Genomic DNA, 23,925 nt, shown 5'->3' with positions numbered 1-23,925 from the left:
TTGCTTTGTTTATTTGCCAGTCTTGGGGCTAACTCAGGGCCTGGGCACTGTCCCTTAGCTTCTTTTGCTGAATGCTAGCACTCTACCACTTGAGCCACTGCACCACTTCCAGCCTTTTCTGTTTATGTGATATACAGAGGAATCAAACCCAGGGCTTCATGCATGTTAAGCAAGCACCCTACCACTAAGCCACATTCCCAGCCCATGTGAGCCTTTTTTAACCAGCAAAAAGCTGGACCTAGCCTTGAACAACAACAACAAAAAAAACCCTTAGGGACAGTGCCCAGGCCCAGAGATTAAGCTCCAGGACACACACACACACACACACACACACACTCTCTCTCTCTCTCTCTCTCTCTCACACACACACACATACACACTCATTCTAACTTCTAGGTAGATGAAGAAATAGGCTCAGTGAAGTTAAAGACACTTGGCTAGGGGCTGGGGATATGGCCTAGTAGCAAGAGTGCCTGCCTCATATACCTGAGGCCCTGGGTTTGATTCCCCAGCACCACATATACAGAAAATGGCCAGAAGTGGCGCTGTGGCTCAAGTGGTAGAGTGCTAGCCTTGAGCAAAAAGAAGCCAGGGACAGTGCTCAGGCCCTGAGTCCAAGCCCCAGGACTGGCCAAAAAAAAAAGACACTTGGCTAGAAAATGTCCGAGCCTGCCTAAATCTGGGTCTCAGAAGCTCCTCAGTCAGTCATGCCTACTATACTCCAAAAGAAGCATGTCCTTAGATCCTCTGTGGGAGGTGGGCCACAGTATCTGGGAAGTCCAGAAGTGTCCACCTGCACACAAGGTGGGAGTGGGGGAGTCAGGCTGCACTCCTGGTTCTCCAAAGGGCAACTTCACACATGCACACACACTCTACAAATCTGTTAGTCTCCCTTTATACCGATGGCAAAACAACCGCCACTTCCAAACATGAAAATGATCTTTCATGGTATACTTGACTTCATTCATTTAATAACTTCTTTACAAGCTGAGGGTGGCTGTGGCTCTTATGGCTTAGGGCAGAGGTAGGCTGGTGATGGACTCAAGGTGGGCAGGAGGGGGAAGGGAGTTAAAAATCCAGGCCCTTCTTCCACTCCAGCTCTTCCCAGCACCTTCTAGAAGGAAGGAGCAGAACACCCTGAGACCTTCCAGCACGGTCCAGCCATAGCGCCAGAAAAATAGATCAAATGCGGGGATGGCGCCGGGGCGGGCGTGCCGAGTTCGGCGCGGGGCAGGCGGCGCAGCGCGGTGCTGGGCTGGGCTGGGCTCCGCGCGCGGCGGGCGCTCGGCTCAGCTCCGGCCTCTCCTCTCCGGGCGGCGGCCGCGCTCCCCGGCCTTCCGCGCGGGGCCGCCGCCGTCGGGGCCGTTCTGGGGCCGGCGCTCCAGGCGCCTCTCCACGCGGTACTCGGGCTCGCCCACGCGCGGCGCCGCGTCCAGCAGGAACTCGCCGCGGCGGTGCGTGACGCGCACGTCGGTGTGCGGGTAGGTGCCGTACACGCGCCGCAGCTCCCGGCGCACGGGGGCGGGCAGCGGCAGGCGCGGGCCGCGGGTGCGTTCCACGCGGCCCCAGCGCAGTTCCGCCTGCACGCTGCCGCCCTCCGGCCACGGCGACTCCCATGTGGGAACCGGCGGGGATCGCCGCCCCGAGACGCCGGCGGCGACGGAGAACGGCGGGCCGAGGGCCTCAGCGTAGGGCGGCAGGAAGTTCCACCAAGGCGGCGCGGCCAGGGGCGCACCCGCGCGGTAGAAGCGGTGGTATTCCCGGGGAGCCGCCGACTGGCCGCAGAAGCGGTAGGTCTGGATGGGCGGCAGCCGCAGAGGGGCGGCCGGGTAGGTGTAGGGAAGGGGCTGTTGCCCGGGCCAGAGGTCCTCCCAGCGTGCCAGACAGCCGTACGAATACATGGTCCGAACCTCCGGCGGCGGGTATTTTTACTGGGGCCTCATCCAGCTTCTAACCTGTGGCAGAGGGATGTGTGGCTACATACACGATTCTTACCACCAAGTCGGCCGCTGGTGCCTCATGCCTGTAATCCTAGCTACTCACCTGTAATCCTACCTACACAGGAGGCTGAAATTTGAGGATAAAACTTCTAAGCCAGCCTTGGCAGAAGTTGGAGAGAGTCTTATCTTCAGTTAACCACCAAAAAGGCCAGAGATGGAACTGTGACTCAGGTGGCGGAACAGCAGCCTTGCACCCTTTAAAAAGCTCAGGGACGGTGCTCAGGCCCTGAGTTCAAGCCCCTATACAGGCACACAAGAAAAAAAAAAAAGGGCAAACCTTTTGCTGGGCTCTGGGCCCTCCCTGTTCAGTGTCAGGGGCCTTGTGTGCCTGCCTCATGGCTTTGGGACACTTTTTAAATTAGGCATTCAGTTCCTCATCAACCCCCCATCTTGTCCCAGGGTTGGGCCCAAATCTTAGTCTCCCAGTCAGGCCATCAAGACCCAATACCTTTTTAAATCCTCATCCCCTGGCATGCCCTATCCCATTAACTCCCTACTCACTTATTTCTTTAGTCCGGATGTCTTTGTCCCTAGATATGGGGGAGCCAGAGTGATCTTCTCCACTACTTTGTAGTTGCATAGCTCTCCTCCTTGTTGTGCCTCTGCCACACCTCCTGGTTACCAGGCAGAGAGAAACATCTCAAGCTGGCCAGGAGCCAGCCAGTCTCACCTGAGAGAGCCTACAGTGGTGGTGGCCTGAGATCAGAGATGCATTCCCAAGACCTCATTGAAAGCTTCCTGTTCCCTTACCAATTGAACTAGCTGTCCTTCCCACATCCCAAGCCCCTCTCTGCCGCCCCACTCCTCCGGATGACTTACTCTAACCATCGAGTGAACTTGCACAACTGCTACTAAAGTTGATATTAACTTTAGGAAAGTGGTGCATCTCCACTTTACATAGCAAGAAACTATAAATCTGCAGTAAGTGTATTCAGTGACTAGGACATACAAAGGATTTTCTGCAACTCACATGACCAATTATGTTCAAAGAAAAAGCTAACCCAGGCATCTGTCTCAAGACTCATACTCACAATATTAGCCTTGTTTCAAATCCATGCTGGCTAGGATATCTTGCAGACTCTGTCCTAGTCCTCCTGCTCTAGAATGTCACATTAGCCCCCATAATTGTTTATAGCCATGTCAAATACAGAGTGATACTCCCACTTAATAGCTAAGGCACCAGAGGCTTAGTGAAAGTAGGCCACTATCCTAGGATCCTAGAGCCTGTAAATAAAACCCAGAGGCCATCTGAGTTAAGCCAGAAAGATTGCTTTACCAACATGGGTAAACTCTGTTCTCTATTGGTAGCAGAAAATTATACAATTTGCAGGTGATTACGGATTATAAAACTTGCAGAAAGCCAGGCACTGGTGGCTCACACCTACAATCCTAGCTACTCAAGAGGCTGAGATCTGAGGATCATGGTTCAGAGCCAGTCCAGGCAGGAAAGTACATAAGACTCTTATCTCCAATTAACCACTAGAAAACCAGAAGTGGTGCTGTAGCTCAAGTGGTAGAGTGCTAACCTTGAGCTGAAGAGTTCAGGGTCAGTGCTGAAACCCAGAGTTCAAGCTCTGTGACTGACAAACAAAGAACAAGAAAACTTGCAGAAGGCAGGATAAGTTGACAAACCAAAATCTGCTTAAGGAAATACGGGGGGTATGAGGCTAAAAAAGAATGAGGAAGTAAAAAGAACAAAAGAATGGGGAAATAAGGATGTCAAAATCTTTGGCAACAAAACCTTAGAATGAAACCAGGCTCCAGTGGCTCATGCCTGTAATCTTAGCTATACTGAGTCTGATATCTGAGGACCTCAGTTTGAAGCCAGCATGGGCAGGAAAGTCCGTGAGACTCTTACCTCCAATAAACTACCAAAAAAAGATGTAAGTGTAATGGATGCAGTGGCTTATGTCTGTATTCCTAGCTGCTCAGTAGAAAAAGAACTTGCTTTGGATCTCATTTATAATCTACTACTCCCTGTTCTCTATTCAAGTTCTAAGAGGGAACTTGTCCTCCGCCCACTGTCAGGGTTGGTTTCAGGACACAGTGGCCTCTGTCGAGGAGGTGGTCTCTGGTAGGTCCCTGGTCCCTGGTAGGCAGTGAAGCCCTTGCTGTCTATACTCTCATCCCTAGGAAGCTGTGAATATGTTACTTGTCAAGGAGTAAGAAGGGATAAGGCTATTAGAGTGGTATTCAGTTTGCTAATCAGATTATCTGGTGAACCTCCTCTAATCATGGGGGTCCTTAAATGTGGAAGAAGGAGGTCAAGGAGTCAGGCTGGTTTTATCTGGGGAACACTTGCTCAGCTTTGCTTTGAAGATAGGGATGGGACAGGAGGAAGATATATGGACACCTTGTAAAGGCAGCAAAGTGCAATGATAAGGTCCTAAAGCCTCCAGAAAGGAATGGAGTCCTGCCATCACCTTGATTTAGCCAAGAAGACTCAGATCTCTAGAGCCATAAGATTAAAAAAAACTTGTGTTAAGCCAGGCACTGGTAGGCTCATGCCTGTAATTCTAGCTACTCAGGAGGCTGAGATTTGAGGATCGTGGTTCAAAGGCAGCCCAGGCAGGAAAGTTCATGAGTTATCTCCAGTTAACCACCAGAAAACTGGAAGTGCTATGGCTCCAGTGGTAGAGCACTAGCCTTGAGCTGAAGAGCCTAGGGACAGTACCTAGGCCCAGAGTTCAAGCCTCAAGACCGAGCCAAAAAAAAAAATTATGTTAATTAACCCATTAACTTCGGTAATCTATTACAGTACCTACAGGAAATCGATATGCTCCCTCACTTGTGTTCATATAACTTCATCCCTCCCCTAATACTGCAGTGTTCAAGATTACCTATGGACTGACCTCACTTAGCAGGCCTGGGACTGACCAATTGTTTCATCTGCTTCCCCAGGGTGAAAAAGAGCTGGAGTAGGAGCAGAGCATATGCAGAACAAGCTCTAGTCAAACCTGGGAAGGTGAGGAACTTGCATTTTGACTTTGGTTCCTAAATTCTTAGGACCTCTGCTACTCTGAGGAGTTTTCAGGTAAAATGAAAAAATAAAAAAAGGTGAGTCTCTTAGTATTTGTTCACCCTGGTTCCAGTAAACAGCTCCCAGATTTTCAGGGGTCCGCACTCTACCTGTTCTCAGTAAAGTGATTCTGGAGAAGTTGGCTATTCCCTCAAGTTTGGGGTGATTTAATACTACTGAGGTAATGAGTATTACCATCTGTTTGGCTATAGTGATGGGTTTGGGCTAGCCAAGTGGGCCAATGGCGAGTCAAGCCCAGGACTTTGTTCTTTTATCCAGTAGAAGGAAGTACGTTGTTTTCCCTGGATAGAAATCTGAAAAAATTCAAACTGGGTTCTGGGAGGGCCACACAGAAGTGAAGCCAAGGGACAAGAAAGAAATTGTATTGTGATATCAGTATCTGAGTCATGAACCTTCAAGTTGTCAATAAACTTCTTTTGTGTTAAGCTGGCTTGAGTTGTCATTTATTGCTTGTTTCAGCGATATTCACTTAAGTATTGCCCCTTATCCCCACTCAGCATCTTACTATAAAGCATGAAAAAAAGTGAGCAACTTGAGCAGGTTGTTTTTGTTGTTTTGGCCATAGGGCTTGAATACCTAAGCTCCTTTTGTTCAAGGCTAGTGCTCTACTACTTTGAGCTGCAGCACCACTTCCATTTCTCTGGTGGCTAATTGAAGAGTCTTATGGACTTTCTTGCTGGGGCTGGCTTTGAATTACCATTTTTTATCTCAGTCTCCCAAGTAGCTAGATCTCAGCCTCCCTAGTAGCTATTTTGTTTTTTGTTGGTCATGGGGCTTGAACTCTGGCACTGCCCCTGAGCTTTTCAGTTCAAGGCTAATGCTCTACCACTTGAGCCACAGCACCACTTCTGGTTTTCTGGTAGATAACTGAAGGTAAGAGTCTCATAAACTTTCTTGCCCAGGCTGGCTTTGAACCGTGATCCTCAGGTCTCAGCCTCCTGAGTAGCTAGAATTACAGGCTTGAGCCACTGGCGCCTGGCTTAGGAGTAGTTTTTGATCAGAGAAGCTTGTGATGAGGAGCTCACTGATGGACAAAGTAGAAGACAGATTGGAAAGGCTGTAGGCCAAAGAAGAGCTTCTCAGATTAACCAGGAAAACTGATCACAGCCCATAGCAAGGGTTTCAAGAGAGATGGATAGAAGGAGTTCATATGGTTACCTTGATGGGGGTGTACAATAGTGTATGTGCATTGTCCTAGCTTGCATAGGTGTAGGTGAGTGGTCAAGGCAGTTTTGGAGATAGAAAACACTAGAGGGAGATGGGGAGCTGGATTGCTGTCCCAACAGATTGGAACATCAGGGAGCTGACTATCACATTCTTGTATTCAGAGTAGAGATAGGGCGTAGTCGTGCTTTGAAAGGTGGTAGGTGAAGTTCCCAGAATAGTTGTTACCTTGTACCTGTCTATCTAGTTCACATAACACCTTTGGCATCATGGCTAGTAAATTATTAGGTCCCCAAGACTTCTCATAATCATGATTGCTCAGTGTAGGGATGGAAATATGGCCTACTGGTAGAGTGCTCGCTTCACATACCTGAAGCCCTGGGTTCGATTCCCCAGCACCATGTAAGAAAAAGCCAGAAGTGGTGCTTTGGCTCAAATGGTAGAGTGCTAGCCTTGAGCAAAAAGAAGCCAGGGATAGTGCTCAGGCCCTGAGTCCAAGGTCCAGGACTGGCAAAAAAAAAAAGATTGCTCAGTGTAAGGTTCACCTTCCTCCTGGGGGCTCCATGCAGATGCCCCTGTTTAAGTCTGTGCCAGTACCTGTGTTACCTAAGTAACTGGCACACCTGGAGGCAGCTACTTACCCTTCTGAGGTCACATCCAATCCACCTGGCCATACCTCCTGCCTTTCCCTATGTAATCCGGCTCAACATGAGTCCCCACTCTCTTTCCTTTTCTCTCTTCCCCTCTCTTGCTCCCCTTCTCTCTTTCCTTTTCTCTCATTTTCTCTTCTTCCCCTCTGTCTCCCCTCACCTCCATCTTGTGTGAGCTGGCATTTTGCTCTCCCCCCCCAATTAACTCTTCTCTGCCTGAACCATGTGCTGGGCTTCCTTTCTGGAGAACCTTACACTCAACAATCTTTTTTTTTTTGCCAGTTCTGGGCCTTGGACTCAGGGCCTGAGCACTGTCCCTGGCTTCTTTTTGCTCAAGGCTAGCACTCTGCCACTTGAGCCACAGCGCCACTTCTGGCCGTTTTCTATATATGTGGTGCTGGGGAATTGAACCCAGGCTTTCATGTATACAAGGCAAGCACTCTTGCCACTAGGCCATATTCCCAGCCCCACACTCAACAATCTTGATTGTTTTGTTTTGCTGCTTTTTTCTTCTTCAAGATGCAGGCCTTGTTGGGCGATGGTGGTTGATGCCTATAATCCTAGCTAGTCTGGAAGCTGAGATCTGAGGATTGTTGTTTTTTAATTAAATTTTATTGACAAGGTGTTGTGCAAAGGGGGTATAGTTACATAATAAGGCAGTGAATACATTTCTTGTGATATCTTACACCCTCATTTTTCTTTCCCTTCCCTAGATCAGGTAGGCATATATACAATATCCAGTGTACCAAAATCATATACAGTAGCCACGTAGGGTATGCCACAGGAAATTCACCTAGAACTTTAAAGATAATGTCAACAGTAGAAGCCTCCTGTCCTTCTCTTGGAGTTGTTTTTGCTTATTGGGGATTTTTTTGTTTGTTTGTTTGTCTTGTTTTGTTTTGTTGCCAGTCCAGGGGCTTGGACTCAAGGCCTGAGCACTGTCCCTGGCTTCGTTCTGCTCAAGGCTAGCACTCTACCACGTGAGCCACAGTGCCACTTCCGGCTTTTTTCTATATATGTGGTGCTGAGGAATTGAACCCAGGGCTTCATATATATGAGGTGAGCACCTTACTACTAGGCCATATTCCCAGCCCTGAGGATTGGTTTTGAAGCCAGCCTGGGCAGGAAAAGTCCATGAGACTCTTATCTCCAATGAACTACTTTAAAAAAGCCAAAAGTGGAGCTGTGGCTCAAGTGGGAGAGTGCTAGCTTACTTCAGTCTCCTGAGTAGCTCAGACTACAGGGTGTATACCACTGTGCCTGGCTTAATCATATTTTGTAGTCTTGCTCTATGTAACCTATCATGGACAGAGAGTTTGAGTGAAGTGTCTTCATTTCTTTTGCTATAACAAAATGCCTAGACCTAGGTGATTTATAAAGACTATATATAGAGTTTTATTCTCTGCTGAGGTTCATGCCTATAATCCTGGAGGGTTACAGTTTGAGGCTAGCCTTGGCAGAACAGTTTGCTGGAGTCCACCTCCAAAATTACCAGCAGAAAAACTGGATTCAAGTGGCAGAGTGCCAGCCTAGCAACCATGAGGCCTTGAGTTCAAACAAACCCAGATATGGGGGCCGGGAGAGGGAAAGAAGGTTTTTTAACTTTGCAGCTGGAAAGTCCAAGAACATGGCGTAATCATCTGGTGAGAATCTTCCTGCTGTATCGGAACAGGGCATCACTCAGCAAGACAAAGCAAGCTTGCTATATCTGTTTTCTCTTCTGAAGCCACTAATGCCATTATGGGGGCCACTCCACCCTCATAACATCACTGAGCCCTAATTACCTCTCAAAGCCTCCAGCTCCAAATACCACGAACGTATCATTTTATGGAGTTTCCAACATACAGACTTTTACAGGACACATTCAAACCATAGCAGAGACTGGGGGCATGACTCAGGGGGTAAAGTGTTTGCTTAATATATGCAAAGCCCTGAGTTCTATTCCCAGTACTAAAAGGAAAATAAAAAACCCAAACCAAAACAAATATTGAAATAGAGACAGAAGGTTTCTTACTTCATTTTAGAAGTCCTTGAAGAAAATGTCATAGTGAAGGAGACGTGGAGCTCAGAGCAGAGGTAGGAATCTAAGGGAGGAGAGATTTCAAGTACAGAGAGGGTTTGTGTATCTATCTGTTCCAGGTCCAGAAGAAGTCAGGCAGGCAACAGAGTCTCCAACCACATCCAACTCTCTTCCCAATTAGGTGTTGTTTTTTTTGGGGGGGGCGGGCAGTCCTGGAGCTTGAACTCAGTGCCTGGGCTCTGTTCCAGGTAGAGTGCTCAGGGCTAGCACTCTACCACTTGAGCCACAGCACCACTTCTGGCTTTTTCTCTTAATGTAGTACTGAGGAATCAAACTCAGGACTTCATGTGTGCTAGGCAAGCACTCTACCACTAAGCCACATTCCCATCCCAAGACAATATTCTTGTTGTAGGAAGTAGGAAGATGACTGACAACAACAAAGGTTTAGGGATCAAACATTTACAAAGTTCTTACACTTGTTTTTCATTTAATGTTCTGGAAACAGAGATTAACAAAAGAAAAAGGAATTCTACTTTTTGCAGATGCCAAAAGTGGTCCTCCTCCTCTTATCCAAAGGTAAATAGGGGGTAAATAGGGGGGATATGGCCTAGTGGCAAGAGAGCTTGCCTCGTATACATGAGGCCCTGGGTTCAATTCCTCAGTACCACATATACAGAAAACAGCCAGTAGTGGCGCTGTGGCTCAAGTGGCAGAGTGCCTTGAGCAAAAGGAAGCCAGGGACAGTGCTCAGGCCCTGAGTCCAAGGCCCAGGATTGGCCAAAAAACAAAACAAAACAAAACAAAGGTAAATAGGGAAACTGGGCAGGTCTGGTGTATGTGCTGTTTAATTGCTTAGAAACCTATCTAGTCTTACAGACCAGTTAGGGAGCATCCTCCAGACTAGACTGAGTCATACAAGCTTAGTTTTGAGAGAATGGATAGGGACTAAAGAGGAAAAGTGTTGTGGCTTGGAAAAACTGTCTGGGTCTCTTGCTTGTGGTGCAAAAGTCACTGTGTCTTTCTGACTATGGCCTAGGAATAATGTGAGGACTCAACAGGAAAATGTAGTGGCATTCTTTTTTTTTTTTTTTTTTTGCCAGTCCTGGGGCTTGAACTCAGGCCTGAGCACTGTCCCTAGCTTTTTTTTGCTTTTTTTTTTTTTTTTTTCTCAAGGCTAGCACTCTGCCAACTTGAGCCACAGCGCCACTTCTGGCCTTTTCTATATATGTGGTGCTGAGGAATTGAACCTAGGGCTTCATGTACATGAGGCAAGCACTCTTGCCACTGGGCCACATTCCCAGCCCCTGTAGTGGCATTCTTTTTTTTTTTGGGGGGGGGGCCAGTCCTAGGCCGTGAACTCAGGGCCTGAGCACTGTCCCTGGCTTCTTTTTGCTCAAGGCTAGCACTCTGCCACTTGAGCCACAGCGCCACTTCTGGCCATTTTCTGTATATGTGGTGCTGAGGAATCGAACCCAGGGTCTCATGTATACAAGGCAAGCACTCTTGCCACTAGGCCATATTCCCAGCCCCAGTAGTGGCATTCTTAAGCAGTGTATAGTAGCAGCTCATCCTCCCTATACGTTATATAAAAAATAGGACTATATTATGTATAAGATATATTGTATGAACAATATAGAATATATAATTATAAATAATACAAGGAGGTTTGGTTGCATAGGTGAGTTGATGGCCTGTCCTTTGTCCCACCCACCTCCCCTATCCTGGTTCCTGTGTTCTGATGCCTCAGGCCCTCAGCTTAAGCTAGACTTGTCCACTCTTGTGGGCTCACAATCCAGCATCAGGGATCCCCACTGTTACCTCCAAGTCAGCCTCCGGCTGACATCTAGGCTTGAAGGATGATGCTAAGGTGTCCTCATCCTTCAAGCAAGGAAAAAGGAGAGCATCTAGATTTGAGATGAATGATAATTAAGCCTTCGTGGAGGTCAAAGACAAGAGATAATCAATCAGGAATCCAGTCAACCTTGCTCCCACTTGCTGTGAACCATTTTCTTTTAGGTCGTTATTGGCAAAGGCCCATGACTAACATGGCGGCGACAGCCTCAGAAGCTGTCACCAGCTGGAGTTGCGGCTGAGCCGTGTGCAGCCAATCGCTGGGAGGGGGCGGAGTCAAAGACCGGGGAAAGCCCTGGTGGCGTGCGCGCAGGCGCACTGGCTGGCACCTGGCTCCGAGCTGTATCCGAGTTAATCTTAGCCTGCCAGGACTGCGGTGAGACGCTGGCCAGCGGCCGGGACGCGGGAGGGCAGGAGCGGGCGAGACTGGGGGGCTGACCTGACTCCAACCACGAACCCAACAGGACGGGATGTTTTTCGACGTTCAGACAGTCATGGGGACTGTCTGCAGGAGTCCTTAGGTGAGGTTGTGGATTGGGACGTTCTGGGATCTGAATAGGCTCAAGGGGCCAGGGTGGAATCTTCTGAAAGGCTCTCAGGGGGTGGGGGAAAGGGTTGCAGTGGGCCAGACAGCTTCTGGGATGCGGGATGCGATCTGGGGTCGCAGAATGCAACTGGTCAGTCTGAGATCCATTCATTGACATAATGGCCCTTGACCGTGGTGTTTGAAGAGCCACTTGGGAACTTGAGCAAAACAACAAAAAGATGTTGGGGCTCACCTCCAGAGATTCTGCTTTTAGTGGCCTGGGGTGAGGCTCGAGCCTCGGTATTGGGTACTGCTCCTCTGGTGATTTTTAATGTGCAGCGGGAATGGAGCACCACCCCACGTGTTAGAGTGTGGTCCTTGAGTGAAGAGCTCCTGGGTTGATCTCCAGTCTCCCAGTGGCGTGGAAGCAGGGCCTGTGGGGGTGAGAGACAAGCTCCTGACTCTTCCTGTAAGGAGGGAGAAGTTTCCCTCCCTGCTTGAGGTGAAAGTTGATTTCTAGCCTGAGGGAGAGGATGGGCCCATTACTATTTGAGAATAGAATCGGAACTCTAGGGGCTGGACCATACCCTGGGGAGAAGGATAGGAAGACAAAGCAAACAATTCTGAGATCAGGTGTTTGCTGAGAAAATGACCTGCCTAGTGTATATTTTACTAGTTTGTCTTACACATTCACACCTGTTCATTTGATACACCTGAGACTGGCAGGAAGTGAAATTATTTCTTCTACAGACCTGACCTAATGTTTCTAATGCCAAATTATGCTTATTGGTAGCATTTCCCCTCTGGGCTGCTTGGTCTGTAGGTGTTTTGTTTTTTCGTCAGGGCCTGTTCTTTATCTTTTGTGTTCAAGGCTAGTTCAAGGCTTGAGCCTCAACTCCATTCCTGGCTTTTTTGGTGGTTAATTAAAGAGAAGAGTTTCATGGATTTTTCTGCCTGGGCTGGCTTTGAACTGCAATCCTCATATCGCAGCTTCCCGAGTAGCTAGGATTATAGGTGTGAGCCAGTAAATCCCCACCCTGCCAATGTCCCTCATTCTGGATAAGGCTGAGGCTGGCATTCTTGATTTCCTCCTCTCAACTCCATCAGCACCCCCTATTCGAGCACACCATGGATTGCTTTAGAAATCAGGAATGTGCTGCAGATAACATTTTTGCTCCTGATGAGACAAAACAAGGAGTCTTTTCAAAAGATTCAAGATAGAGCAGTGCCCTGGTAGTCCACTGTTCTGACAGAAACTCTCATGAAGTTTACAAAACAACTCCTGCTCTGGCTTCTTTCTACCTCTCTGCTCCAAATTTCACTCTCGTTATTTCTGTTTTTCTCACCAGGTGCTGTGAGCTTGGTGAAAGCTTCATGAATGGTACTCTTTGCTATTATCATTACTGTATTATTTTCTATGCCCCATTGGCTCGCCTTGTGGCACTTCTGGCTTCCCAGGTTTCCTCTTCCTTTCAAGACTCCTACAGCTAAATTTGGGAGAATGGTGAGGTGGGAGGATTTTCCTATGACTGCTGTTCCCAAGACTATGGATACCCATATTGGTCTTTTAGGGACAAGTTGGCCCAGAAAGTATTAATTGAGCTTTTTGCTATGTGGTGCCAGAACCTACAGGAGGCAGGGGCAGAAAGGAGACAGCTACCCTTGAGCTTGTAGTCTGGAGGACAGGGGAGGGATTTGGATGCTGGATACTGGGGCTGAGAGATCTCCAAAAGGGAGAGGATACGTGATTAGGTGCACAGAGAAAGGCTTGTGACACCGACCTGGGCCTTGGATGAGCAGATCTGATAAGAGGGGCACATGGTGAAGTGAAATTTTAGTCAGACCCTAGTTTGGATAGTAGAAGGTGGACTTCTAATAGCTCTGTGACCCCATGCCAGTTCAGTTATTCACTTTCGGAGACTTGGCTCCTTTTCCTTCCTTCCTTCCTTCCTTCCTTCCTTCCTTCCTTCCTTCCTTCCTTCCTTCCTTCTTCCTTCCTTCCTGTCTGTCTTTCTTACTTTTTGCCAGTCTTGGGGCTTGGACTCAGGGCCTGAGCACTGTCCCTGGCTTCTTTTCACTCAAGGCTAGCACTCTACCACTTGAGCCACAGCGTCACTTCTACCTTTTTCTGTTTATGTGGTACTGAGGAATCGAACCCAGGGCTTCATGCACACTAGGCTCTACCGCTAAGCCACATTCTCAGCCCCAGACTTGGTTTCTTCTACAAAGCATGGATGGGATTCATGATGGAGGATGTGAGAGCCAGGCATGCCCTGATCCTGAGACATGTCATGTAATTACATCTAGGATATATTATACAAGAGGCATTTCATGAATCAAGGTATGGTGTTAGCATTAAAAAAAAAATTGGGGGATGGTAGATGAGAAAGACTTGAGTGCTGCAGGCAGGAGACCTCTGTCCTGGGAGCCTCTCCGAAAGCTTTAGTCATGGACTTGTCAGGGGGCCCTGACTGATCTTTAAAAGTGATGCTAGTGATTCCTACTTAATCTTCAAATGTTGAGATATTGTGTCAGGTATGGAACTAGAGGCCATCAGAATCCAATTAAAAAAAAATAGAACTCATGAAAACAGACTGCGCTCAGTGGTTTACACCTGTAAGCTACTCAGTAGGTTGAGATTGGGAGGATCACTGCTCAAGGCCAACCTGGCAAAAGGTTTGTGAGTCCTCATGTGAACAAATAAAAGCAGAGCATGCTAGTGCACACCTGTCTTTCCACGTACTAGGCCAGTGTATATATGGGGACTATGGTCCACGCCCACCTGGCCAGAAATACTATAGCATTTCTCCCTATCTGAGAAATAAAGCAAAAAGGGATGGGGACATGGCTCAAGAGAGAGTACCTACTTAACAAGCATAAGATCCTGAGTTCAAACCTCAGTGTCACACACACACACACACACACACACACACACACACACACACAGTGATGAAACAAGTATTCACAGTGCATGTGCCACATGACTGTAATCCCAGCACTCAGGAGGCTGAGGCAGGAGGACTGTGAACTTGAGATCAACTTGGGCTACATTGTGAGTTCCAGGCAAGCCTAGAAAGACCCTGTCTCAAAAGACAAAACAACAAGGGCTGGGAATATGGCCTTGGGGTACAGTGCTTGCCTTGCATACATGATGCCCTGGGTTCGATTCCTCAGCACCACATAAACAGAAAAAGCCAGAAGTGGCACTGTGCTCAGGTGGCAGAGTGCTAGCCTTGAGCAAAAAGAAGTCAGGGACAGTGCTCAGGCCCTGAGTTCAAGGCCCAACACTAGCAAAAAAAAAAAAAAAAGACAAAACAACAAAAAGTCATGTATCTATGACTTCATATTTGTGAAATGCATAATAAGCTTCTGTGTGTGGAGTCTTCGGTGTGCCAGGCACTATGTGTGGAACTTTATGTTCCCTGTGCATCTCAGCCCCACAGCCAGCTAAGAGGTTGGCACCAATATCCCCATTGGCCCGGGGAGGGGGAGTGGTTGGCCCCAGGCCACCAGCTGAGATTATTCCCTGGGAAAGGATGACTGGGGGCTCCAGCAGCCTTGTGTAAACCATAGGGCGGAGACCTTTGTTGCAGGTTACAGGCTGTGCAGCTTATGTAACAAGGCTGGTGTGGGCTTCCTGCTGTGCTTCCATGGTAAGGACACTGCTCCTAGTGGAGCAGGTTGAGGTGCACCGGTGAATGGGGGAAGGCTGTTTGCTGATGGAGAAGCAGAATCTGCAGGAGAAATACCTAAGGGAACCTTTGTACCCTCCTCCCTAAGGCTGTTCACCTGGACAGGACTGGTTCACCTGGCCTCCTGTTCAAATCTCTTGTGGGGGTTTATCTCTGGCCTTCATTAGATGAATTCCTGGATCTTGCAGGCACCTCTTGTGATTCTTACCAGTGGCCATCATTTTTTTTTTTTTTTTGCTAGTCCTGGGGCTTGAACTCAGGGCCTGAGCACTGTCCCTGGCTTCTTTTTGCTCAAGGCTTGCACTCTACCTTTTGAGCCACAGCGTCACTTCTAGCTGTTTTCTGTATATATGGTGCTGAGGAATCAAACCCAGGGTTTCATGCATGCTAGGCAAGCACTCTACCACTAGTCATATTCCCAGCCCCCCACTGGTTAATTTTTATAATACGCTTCCTGTCAGAAATATGCACCTGGACTATAATCCACGTTTTTGGCATTTTTTTTTCTTGTCATAGGAGGGATGACAAGCATGCACCCCATGCCCAGACCTTGGTTGAGAAGGGGGTCTCCCAGCTTAGGCTGGCCTCAAATTGTGATCCTCCCAATCTCAGCCTCCCAAATAATTAGGATTACAGGCATGGGCCACTGGTGCTCAAAAGTGAATTTTGGTTTGTTTATTTACTCTTTTTTTTTTTTTTTTTTTGGCCAGTCCTGGGCCTTGGACTCAGGGCCTGAGCACTGTCCCTGGCTTCTTCCCGCTCAAGGCTAGCACTCTGCCACTTGAGCCACAGCGCTGCTTCTGGCCGTTTTCTGTATATGTGGTGCTGGGGAATCGAACCTAGGGCCTCGTGTATCCGAGGCAGGCACTCTTGCCACTAGGCTATATCCCCAGCCCTATTTACTCTTTTTGCCAGTCTTGAGGTTTGGACTCAGGGCCTGGGCACTGTCCCTGAGCTTCTTTTTGCTCAAGGCTAGCACTCTACCACTTGAGCCACAGCACCACTTTCAGCTTTTTCTGTGTATGTGGTGCTGAGGAATCAAACCCAGGGCTTCCTGCATGCTAGGCAAGTATTCAACCGCTAAGCCACAATCCCAACCAAAAATGAGGTTTTTTTTTCAAGGACTGGGATTAGAAACAGGTCTATTTCTGATCCTTACTGCTAACTTCTTTGTCCTTTCCTCCCTAGAAACAAGAATGGTGAGACTGTCTGTGACCATGAGACCTCAGTGCTCTTGGGGCTGAGGCTGGGGCTGGCAGCCATGGGGCTGGCCCTGCCCCAGGCCTGGCTGTTGGGCCTTCCCACGGCTGTGGTCTATGGCTCCTTGGCTCTCTTCACTTCTATCCTGCACAATGTGTTCCTGCTCTACTATGTGGACACCTTCGTCTCAGTGTACAAGATTAACAAGGCAGCCTTCTGGGTTGGAGAGGTAGGGCCAGTGCTGGGTGGCCTGGTTGGGTGGAGACAGGAAGTGTCGGCTGCCTGGCACATGGTAGGTGCTGGAGCCCTGCCAATTAGGGCTGTGGCAAGGCTGGGCTGGCCACCAAGACTCGGGCAGAGAAGTGGGTGGAGGCTTTGATGAGTCCTCTTCAGGGGGAAGTACAGCACCCTCCTGGCCACTGTCCTACGCAGTCAGCATTCTGTATGGTCATATAGAACATAACAGGGTCACCTGTACTAACTTAACAGCTGGATGGCCTTCCCGGCAGCCAGGGGATGGGGGGAGCTGATAAGAGTAGCTTTGGCAGAGGCACTGGCATGAACGAAGGTTTACAGGCAGGTAAGCTGGGCTGCTTTGGGGGCTGGGTGTAGCCCTGACAAGGCTGTCCATCTCTGTCTGCAGACGGTGTTTCTCCTCTGGAACAGCCTCAATGACCCCCTTTTCGGCTGGCTTAGTGACCGCCAGTTCCTCAGCTCCCAGCCTCGGTTTGTCCCACTCCTCTGCTCCCCAGGACTGCTGCCCATGTTTGGGGTGAGGGGAGGAAGGGGAGGCCAGTTGAAGTGTTGGACATGGCGCCACTCCCTGGGGCTGGGGCAGGCTCCATCCATGTTGGAGAGTAGCCTTGGCCAGCCCCAGCCTGTTCACTGGGGAAGAGACTGACCCCTGCTTGGCCGTCCTGCCTGTCCCCTCAGGCCTCTGCTGCAAACACCCAGCAGATTCCTTCCCCCTACCCGCTTTGACCCTTCCCTGCCCCAAACTTGAACAGTGCTATCCCGCTGCCCTTTGGTGACTGAGGGCTGTGCATGCAAAGCCAGCTCAGGGCTGGGGATTTGGGGTACATTTGTTGTGAGGCCCACTCTCCAGGGGTCTGGGCAGGGGAATTAGAGGCTGGAAAGGCCCAAAAGGGCCCCTTCCAACTGCTGCTTCTCCCTGGCAGGTCAGGCACCGGGCCCTCCTCAAGGGTGGTGGTGCTGGCAAGGGTACGGGCATTGGGGTGGCATGGGCCATTGCTGGCGCTGGCGTTTCTGGCGTTCTGGGTGCCCTGGGCCCCGGCCGGCCTGCAGTTCTTGCTGTGCCTGTGTCTGTATGATGGCTTCCTGACGCTCGTGGACCTGCACCATCACGCCTTGCTGGCTGACCTGGCCCTCTCCGCACACGACCGCACCCACCTCAACTTCTACTGCTCGCTCTTCAGTGCAGCTGGCTCCCTCTCTGTCTTTGCCTCCTACTCCTTTTGGAACAAGGAGGATTTCTCCTCCTTCCGTGCCTTCTGTGTGGCCCTGGCTGCCAGCTCTGGGCTGGGCTTTCTGGGAGCCACACAATTGCTGAGGCGGCGGGTCGAGGCTGCCAGAAGGGACCCGGGGTGCTCCGCTCTGGCCATGGATGGTGGGTGAGTGGCTATCCCTGGTCCCCCAGGTTCTGAGTGGGTTCAGTGCTGGGTCCCCTGGACTCTGGGTGGCTGTTGTGGTCTGGACCAGCCCTCAACTTCCCTCCTCCCCACAGCCTGGGTGGAGATGAGCTCCAGGTGGGCAGTGAGGAAGCAGGCAGGATCACCTTGGGCCAGTACCTCCAGCAGCTGGCACGACACCAGAACTTCCTGTGGTTCGTGGGCATGGATCTGGTGCAGGTAGGGGCAGTGCTTCCCTCCACCCACGGCTGGGCTGAGGGCCACTGCTTAAAGAACAGGGAAGGCAGAAAGCCTGTCATGTGAGCTGATGGCAGGAACCAAGTTTGGGAAAGTAGGAAGTCTGGGTCTTTTCACTTGCTGTGAGCTCTTAGACAGGCTTCGTCCACCTATAAAGTGAGGCCTGAGAAAGAAATGCCCCCTGTGGTAACTCTGTCAGTCTTATAGAATTAACCAAGTACCATATCTGAAATATATGTGACATATACGTTAGCCAGATTTAAAAAAAAATCATTTGGATGGGAGTAGTGGTATGCACTTTTAATTCCAAATACAGGGAAGGCAGCTATCTGGAGGACCATGGTTTGAGGTGCTGAGGCAAAAAGTTAGTGAGACTCTATCTCAGCAAATGAGCCTCTGAGTATAGTGGTTCATCCCAGCTCCTCAGATGCATAGGTAAGAGGATTATGATCTGAGGCTGGCCCAGAGCAAAAACTGGAGAATCTCTCTGAAAAAAAAAAAATAAAGCAGGGGCTGGGAATATGGCCTAGTGGCAAGAGTGCTTGCCTCGTATACATGAGGCCCTGGGTTTGATTCCTCAGCACCACATATACAGAAAATGGCCAGAAATGGCGCTGTGACTCAAGTGGCAGAGTGCTAGCCTTGAGCAAGAAGAAGGCAGGGACAGTGCTCAGGCCCTGAGTTCACGGCCCAGGACTGGCCAAAAAAAAAAAAAAAAAAAAAAGCAAAAAGGGCTGGGCAAGACCAGGTGTCAGTGGTTTACATCTGGAATCCTAGCTACTCAGGAGGCTGAGACCTGAGGATTGTGGTTTGAAGCCAGCCCAGGCAGGAAAGTCTGTGAGATTCTTATCTCTAACTACAAAAACCTGGAAGTTGAGCCATGGCTCAAGTGGTAGAGGACTGGCCTTAAGCACAAAAGTTCAGGTACAGTGCCCAGGCCCAGAGTTCAAGCTCCAGTATAAAAAAAAAAAAAAAAAAAGGCTGGGCAAGTTGCTAAAATGGTTCTTACCTAGCAAATGCCAGACCCCGAGTTCAAATTCCAGTACTGTTAATAAATAAATAAGTAAATAATAATCAGCCAAAAAACTTACCATAACTATTATTTTACTATACCTTCAAATCTTTTGGCAACATTAGGTAAGCAGTAAGAATGTGGTTTTAGGTTTGTTCTGGCATGTTCTGTGTTTAGGGACATAGGGACCACGGGGTGCGTGCCCCCCTTTTGGCTGGCAGGGATACCTCAGGCCCTTCCTCACTGCCCTGTCGGCTTGCAGGTGTTTCACTGCCACTTCAACAGCAACTTCTTCCCCCTCTTCCTGGAGCATCTATTGTCTGACCACATCTCTCTCTCCACTGGCTCCTTCCTGTTGGGTGAGTGGGTGCCGTGGGTTAGAGGCAGTGCCTAGAACTCCTGGCCCAACTGCAAACATCACCTGCCTAAGTGGCAGCTGAGGGGATGAATCTCTGAATTAGCCTTCCAGCTGTCTGCCTCCAGCTCCCCATGGTGTGGGATTGGTTCTCTTGAGGATGGCACCACCCAGCGGCAAGGAGGTGCAGTGGCTGGTTAGTAGTGAGAACTACAGTCCTGAATCTGCTTAATCTTTTGGGGCCTCCGTTTCTCATTTGTACATTAAGGGAAATAGCACAATCAGCCCCCAATATCTGTGGGTTCCATATTCACAGATTGAACCAACAACAGATTGAAAATATTAGGAAAAATAGTATTAGTAAAAGAATAGTATGTACTGCACATAGGTAGTTTAAAAAAATCTTGTTATTATCACCTAAACAATGAAGTATAACAAGTGGGCTGGGAGTGTGGCCTAGTGGTAGAGTGCTTGCCTTTCATACATGAAACCATGGGTTCAATTCCTCAGCACCACACTTACAAAAAAAGCCAGAAGTGGCGCTGTGGCTCAAGTGGTAGAGTGCTAGCCTTGAGCAAAAAGAAGCCAGGGACAGTGCTCAGGCCCTGAGTTCAAGTCTTAGGACTGACAAAAAAAGAAGTATAACAACTGCTTCTATGGCACTTATGTGGTATTAGGTATTTTAAGTAATTGAGAGATGACTGAAAATATATAGGTGGATAAACATTGGCTATATGTGAATACTATACCATTTCATTTACAAGACGTGGGCATCCTTGGATTTTGGTATTCCTGGTGGGCTCTGGAACCAGTCCTCCACAAATAGCAAATGACTACTCTGTTTTCCTTAAGGACTAGCAAAGGTTAAATGAAAGTGTGTGAAAATCAGTTTAGAGCCCATGACATTGGTAAGTGTGACATTAAGGCTCACTAATGTTGATTGTTACAGTGTCGATCACCTATCTCTGCTGAAGTAGGGGCAAAGCCTGTTGACAAGTCTTTTCCTTCCTTAGGCATCTCCTATGTTGCTCCTCACCTCAACAATCTCTACTTTCTGCCCCTGTGCCGGCGCTGGGGCGTCTACGCTGTGGTACGAGGACTCTTCCTGCTCAAGCTGGGCCTCAGCCTGCTCATGCTGTTGGCTGGCCCAGACAACCCCAGCCTGCTCTGCTTCTTCATTGCCAGGTATGCACCTGCCTACCCTTGCCTCCTGACTCCATTCCACCCTGCCCACTCACCCTGCTGTCGGCCCACAGCAACCGTGTCTTCACTGAGGGCACCTGTAAGCTGCTGACCCTGGTGGTCACTGACCTGGTAGATGAGGACCTGGTGCTGAACCACCGCAAACAAGCAGCCTCAGCGCTTCTATTCGGCATGGTTGCCCTGGTGACCAAACCAGGCCAGACCTTTGCTCCACTGCTGGGTACCTGGCTACTCTGCTTCTACACAGGTGAGACGCTCTTTTGACACAGCAGAGGGGACACAGCTTACCAGGGCTTTCTGCACCAGCTGACAGGCCTGGCTCTGGATCCAATGAGGGAGACACAGTGGCTGCCTGGCTGGGTTTTGGCTGCTCTGGGCTAACAGCCATTGTGGGCCTTCCCCACAGAGGCAGAGAGATGGGTCTCAGACTACTCTATTTTTCATTCATTCATTCAGCCAGTTGGTATGGAAGACTTTCCTTGTGTGGACTCCACGCAAGGTGCTGGGAGGTAACAGCAAATAGGACACACCAGGTCTTGTTTGGACTCTGGTGAGGGGAAGCGGGTGGGGCTCAAGGTCAGTAGTAATATAGTGAGTGCTGAGGTAAAATACTGAGGGAGCTGTGAGATGGTGTCACGAAGAAGCCACTTAGTGCAGTGCACAAGGGAAGGCTTCTCGGGGTGATGGTTGAATGGTTTGGTCTGGAAGAGATCTCAGCAACTTGCAGGCAGTGACCAAGATTCCAAGTGTCTGGAGATTCCAAGCTCAGGCTGGGAAAATGAGGGCTTTGTAGAACATAGCAGTGTTTGGATCTTACTTTTGCTGTCAGAAGTTCTAGGCAAAGAAGCCATGTGATCTGGGCTGGGAATATAGCCTAGTGGCAAGAGTGCTTGCCTTGTATACATGAAGCCCTGGTTCGATTCCTCAGCACCACATATACAGAAAACGGCCAGGAGTGACGCTGTGGCTCAAGTGGCAGAGTGCTAGCCTTGAGCAAAAGGAAGCCAGGGACAGTGCTCAGGCCCTGAGTCCAAGGCCCAGGACTGACAAAAAAAAAAAAAAAAAAGAGAAGCCATGTGATCTGGTTAATCTTTTGCCTTGTTTCTGGAATCTTTTGAAAAGTCCTCCCTGCCCGCGGGGATAAATTGTGGGAGGCCAGGGTAGGAAGCCGGGAGTAGTGGCGGAAGTCATGGAGGCTTGGGCCAGGCAGGATGTATTTTGGAGTTGAGGGGAAATGAAGGGTTGGGTGCTGAGGAACTGAGGCAGACTTGGAGGTTTTAGCCTGGGTGACTGAGTGGATGGTGGTGTTATTTGCAAGGGAAGAATGGGGGAGGAGTAAGTTTAGGACAGGCATCAAAAGTTGTAGTTGTGGGGGCTGGGGATATGGCCTAGTGGTAAAGTGCTCGCCTCATATACATGAAGCCCTGGGTTCGATTCCTTAGCACCACATATATAGAAAAAGCCAGAAGTGGCGCTGTGGCTCAAATGGTAGAGTGCTAGCCTTGAGCAAAAAGAAGCCAGGGACAGTGCTCAGGCCCTGACTTGAGTTCAAGCCCCAGGACTTGCAAAACAAAAATAAAAACAGAGTCTGAGGCAAGAGCGCTGCCAGGTGAGGCTATCTGTTCGTTTTGTTTCGAAACAAAAAAGCTAGCTGGGCACTGGTAGCTCAAGCCTATAATCCTAGCTGCTCAGGAGGCTGAAATCTGAGGCTTGAAGTTTGGAATCAGCCTGTGTAGGAAAGTCTGTGAGACTCTATTTCCAGTTAACCACCAGATATCTGGAAGTGGAGCTGTGGTTCATGTGGTAGAGTGCCAACCTTATCAAAAGGGACAGCACCCAGGCCCTGGATTCAAGCATCATGACCAGCACCCGCACACACACAAGTTATGGTTTGGGACATATACATGAAATGAGATGTTACTTTAGAAGGGATTGACTTTGTTCTTTTCTTTTCTTTTTTTTTTTTTTTTTTTTTTTTGGCAGTCCTGGGGCTTGAACTCAGGGTCTGGGCACTGTCCCTCAGCTTCTTTTGCTCAAGGCTAGCACTCTACCACTTGAGCCACAGCACCACTTTCGACTTTTTCTGTTTATGTGGTACTGAGGAATCAAACCCAGGGCTTTGTGCATGCTTGGCAAGCACTCTACCACTAAGCCACATTCCCAGCCCCTTTTCTGTGTCCTTCTGCTCTAGGTCACGACCTTTTCCAGCAGCCTTCAATGACTCCTGTGGGGAGTGTCCAGCCCTGGCCAGAGCTGCCAGCCCCAGCCCCAGCGCAGGCACCGACGCTACGTCAGGGCTGTTTCTACCTGCTGGTGCTGGTACCCATCATCTGTGCCCTGCTGCAGCTCTTCACCTGGTCCCAGTTCACACTGCATGGCAGACGCCTGCACATGGTCAAGGCCCAGCGCCAGAATCTGATGCAGATCCAAACTCTGGACATTAAGACAGTGTGAATTCCACAAGGCCACTCTACTGAGCTCTTGCTCCATTACTGGGCAGGGACTTTTGCCAGGCAGCATCCTGCCCCTTTGCCTTCCTTGGGGACAGCCTAGAGGACAGATGGTGGGTGGGAGCTCAGGGCTGAGCCAGAAGTGTCTCCACAGCCTGTCCCTCTCTAGCTGCCTGGCTTAGCTTGGGTAGGGTGGGGACGTATGTGCTCAGGGACTTGCTTCTCCTGTGGGGCAGGAGGAAAGACAGCCAGACTGAATAAGCTATGTGGTACAGTGGCCTGCCCACTGCCCATTGCCCACTGGAGGTCCAGCCCACTGCCTGGCTTGTATGGGCCATTCTGGTGGGCTCAGGAACTACTTTTGATACTATGATTGTTCCTTTTCTTCTCAGTCAGTAGAGTGCTGACTGTAAGTGCTGCCTGCCCCCGCCCCCTTCCACCTTTCTAGGCATTTCTGGAGGGTTCTCTGCTACAGCTGTGCTGTATCACATCTCTTACCTGTAGGGCTCCCAAGTCCACCAGGCTTCTGAACTCTAGAGGGTTAGTTCATTATGGATTGATTAAAATCACTCATTCCTGTTCCTCAGGGCTGTGCTGTGTGTGTAGATGGGGAAGGAGGTTCAGCAGGTGCTGGTGGCTCACGTCTGTAATCCTAGCTACTCAGGAAACTGAGATCTGAGGACTGTGGTTCAAAGCCAGCCTGGGCAGGAAAGTCTGAGAGACTATCTCCAATAAACTACTCAGAAAAAGCCAGAAGTGGTGCTGTGGGCTCAAAGTGGTAGTTAGCCTTGAGCACAAGAGGCTCAGGGACAGTGCCCAGGCCCTGAGTTCAAGCCCCAGGACCAGCAAAAAATCAGTCAATCAACCAGTCAATCT

At 49.5% G+C, this 23,925-nt stretch overlaps 2 protein-coding genes across 5 annotated transcripts; one reads left to right on the top strand and one right to left on the bottom strand.

Moving 5' to 3' along the window:
* Positions 1–1,289: 1,289 nt before the first annotated feature.
* C2H10orf95 (chromosome 2 C10orf95 homolog) lies at positions 1,290–1,901 on the bottom strand. The gene has a single exon (XM_048336366.1). The coding sequence runs from the start codon at positions 1,899–1,901 to the stop codon at positions 1,290–1,292; it is 612 nt and encodes a 203-aa protein (XP_048192323.1).
* Positions 1,902–11,036: 9,135 nt separating this feature from the next.
* Positions 11,037–23,631, top strand: Mfsd13a (major facilitator superfamily domain containing 13A). Of its 4 annotated transcripts, none has more exons than XM_048338359.1 (10): positions 11,054–11,101; positions 12,601–12,632; positions 16,132–16,372; positions 16,787–16,869; positions 17,322–17,774; positions 17,888–18,011; positions 19,304–19,400; positions 20,410–20,581; positions 20,653–20,846; positions 22,791–23,631. In XM_048338359.1, the coding sequence occupies exons 3-10, from the start codon at positions 16,205–16,207 to the stop codon at positions 23,051–23,053; spliced, it is 1,554 nt and encodes a 517-aa protein (XP_048194316.1). In that variant the 5' UTR covers positions 11,054–11,101; positions 12,601–12,632; positions 16,132–16,204; the 3' UTR covers positions 23,054–23,631. The 4 variants fall into 4 exon arrangements, with proteins under 4 accessions (XP_048194315.1, XP_048194316.1, XP_048194313.1 ...); XM_048338360.1 differs by lacking the exon at positions 11,054–11,101 and adding an exon at positions 11,219–11,246; XM_048338358.1 differs by lacking the exon at positions 12,601–12,632 and having other exon boundaries at positions 11,037–11,101.
* The last annotated feature ends 294 nt before the right edge of the window (positions 23,632–23,925 follow it).

The sequence above is a fragment of the Perognathus longimembris genome, chromosome 2, assembly GCF_023159225.1.
Source record: "Perognathus longimembris pacificus isolate PPM17 chromosome 2, ASM2315922v1, whole genome shotgun sequence".
NCBI lineage: Eukaryota > Metazoa > Chordata > Mammalia > Rodentia > Heteromyidae > Perognathus > Perognathus longimembris.
Note: the sequence above shows the minus strand (reverse complement) of the source record. Positions and strands in the feature narration are given on the sequence as shown.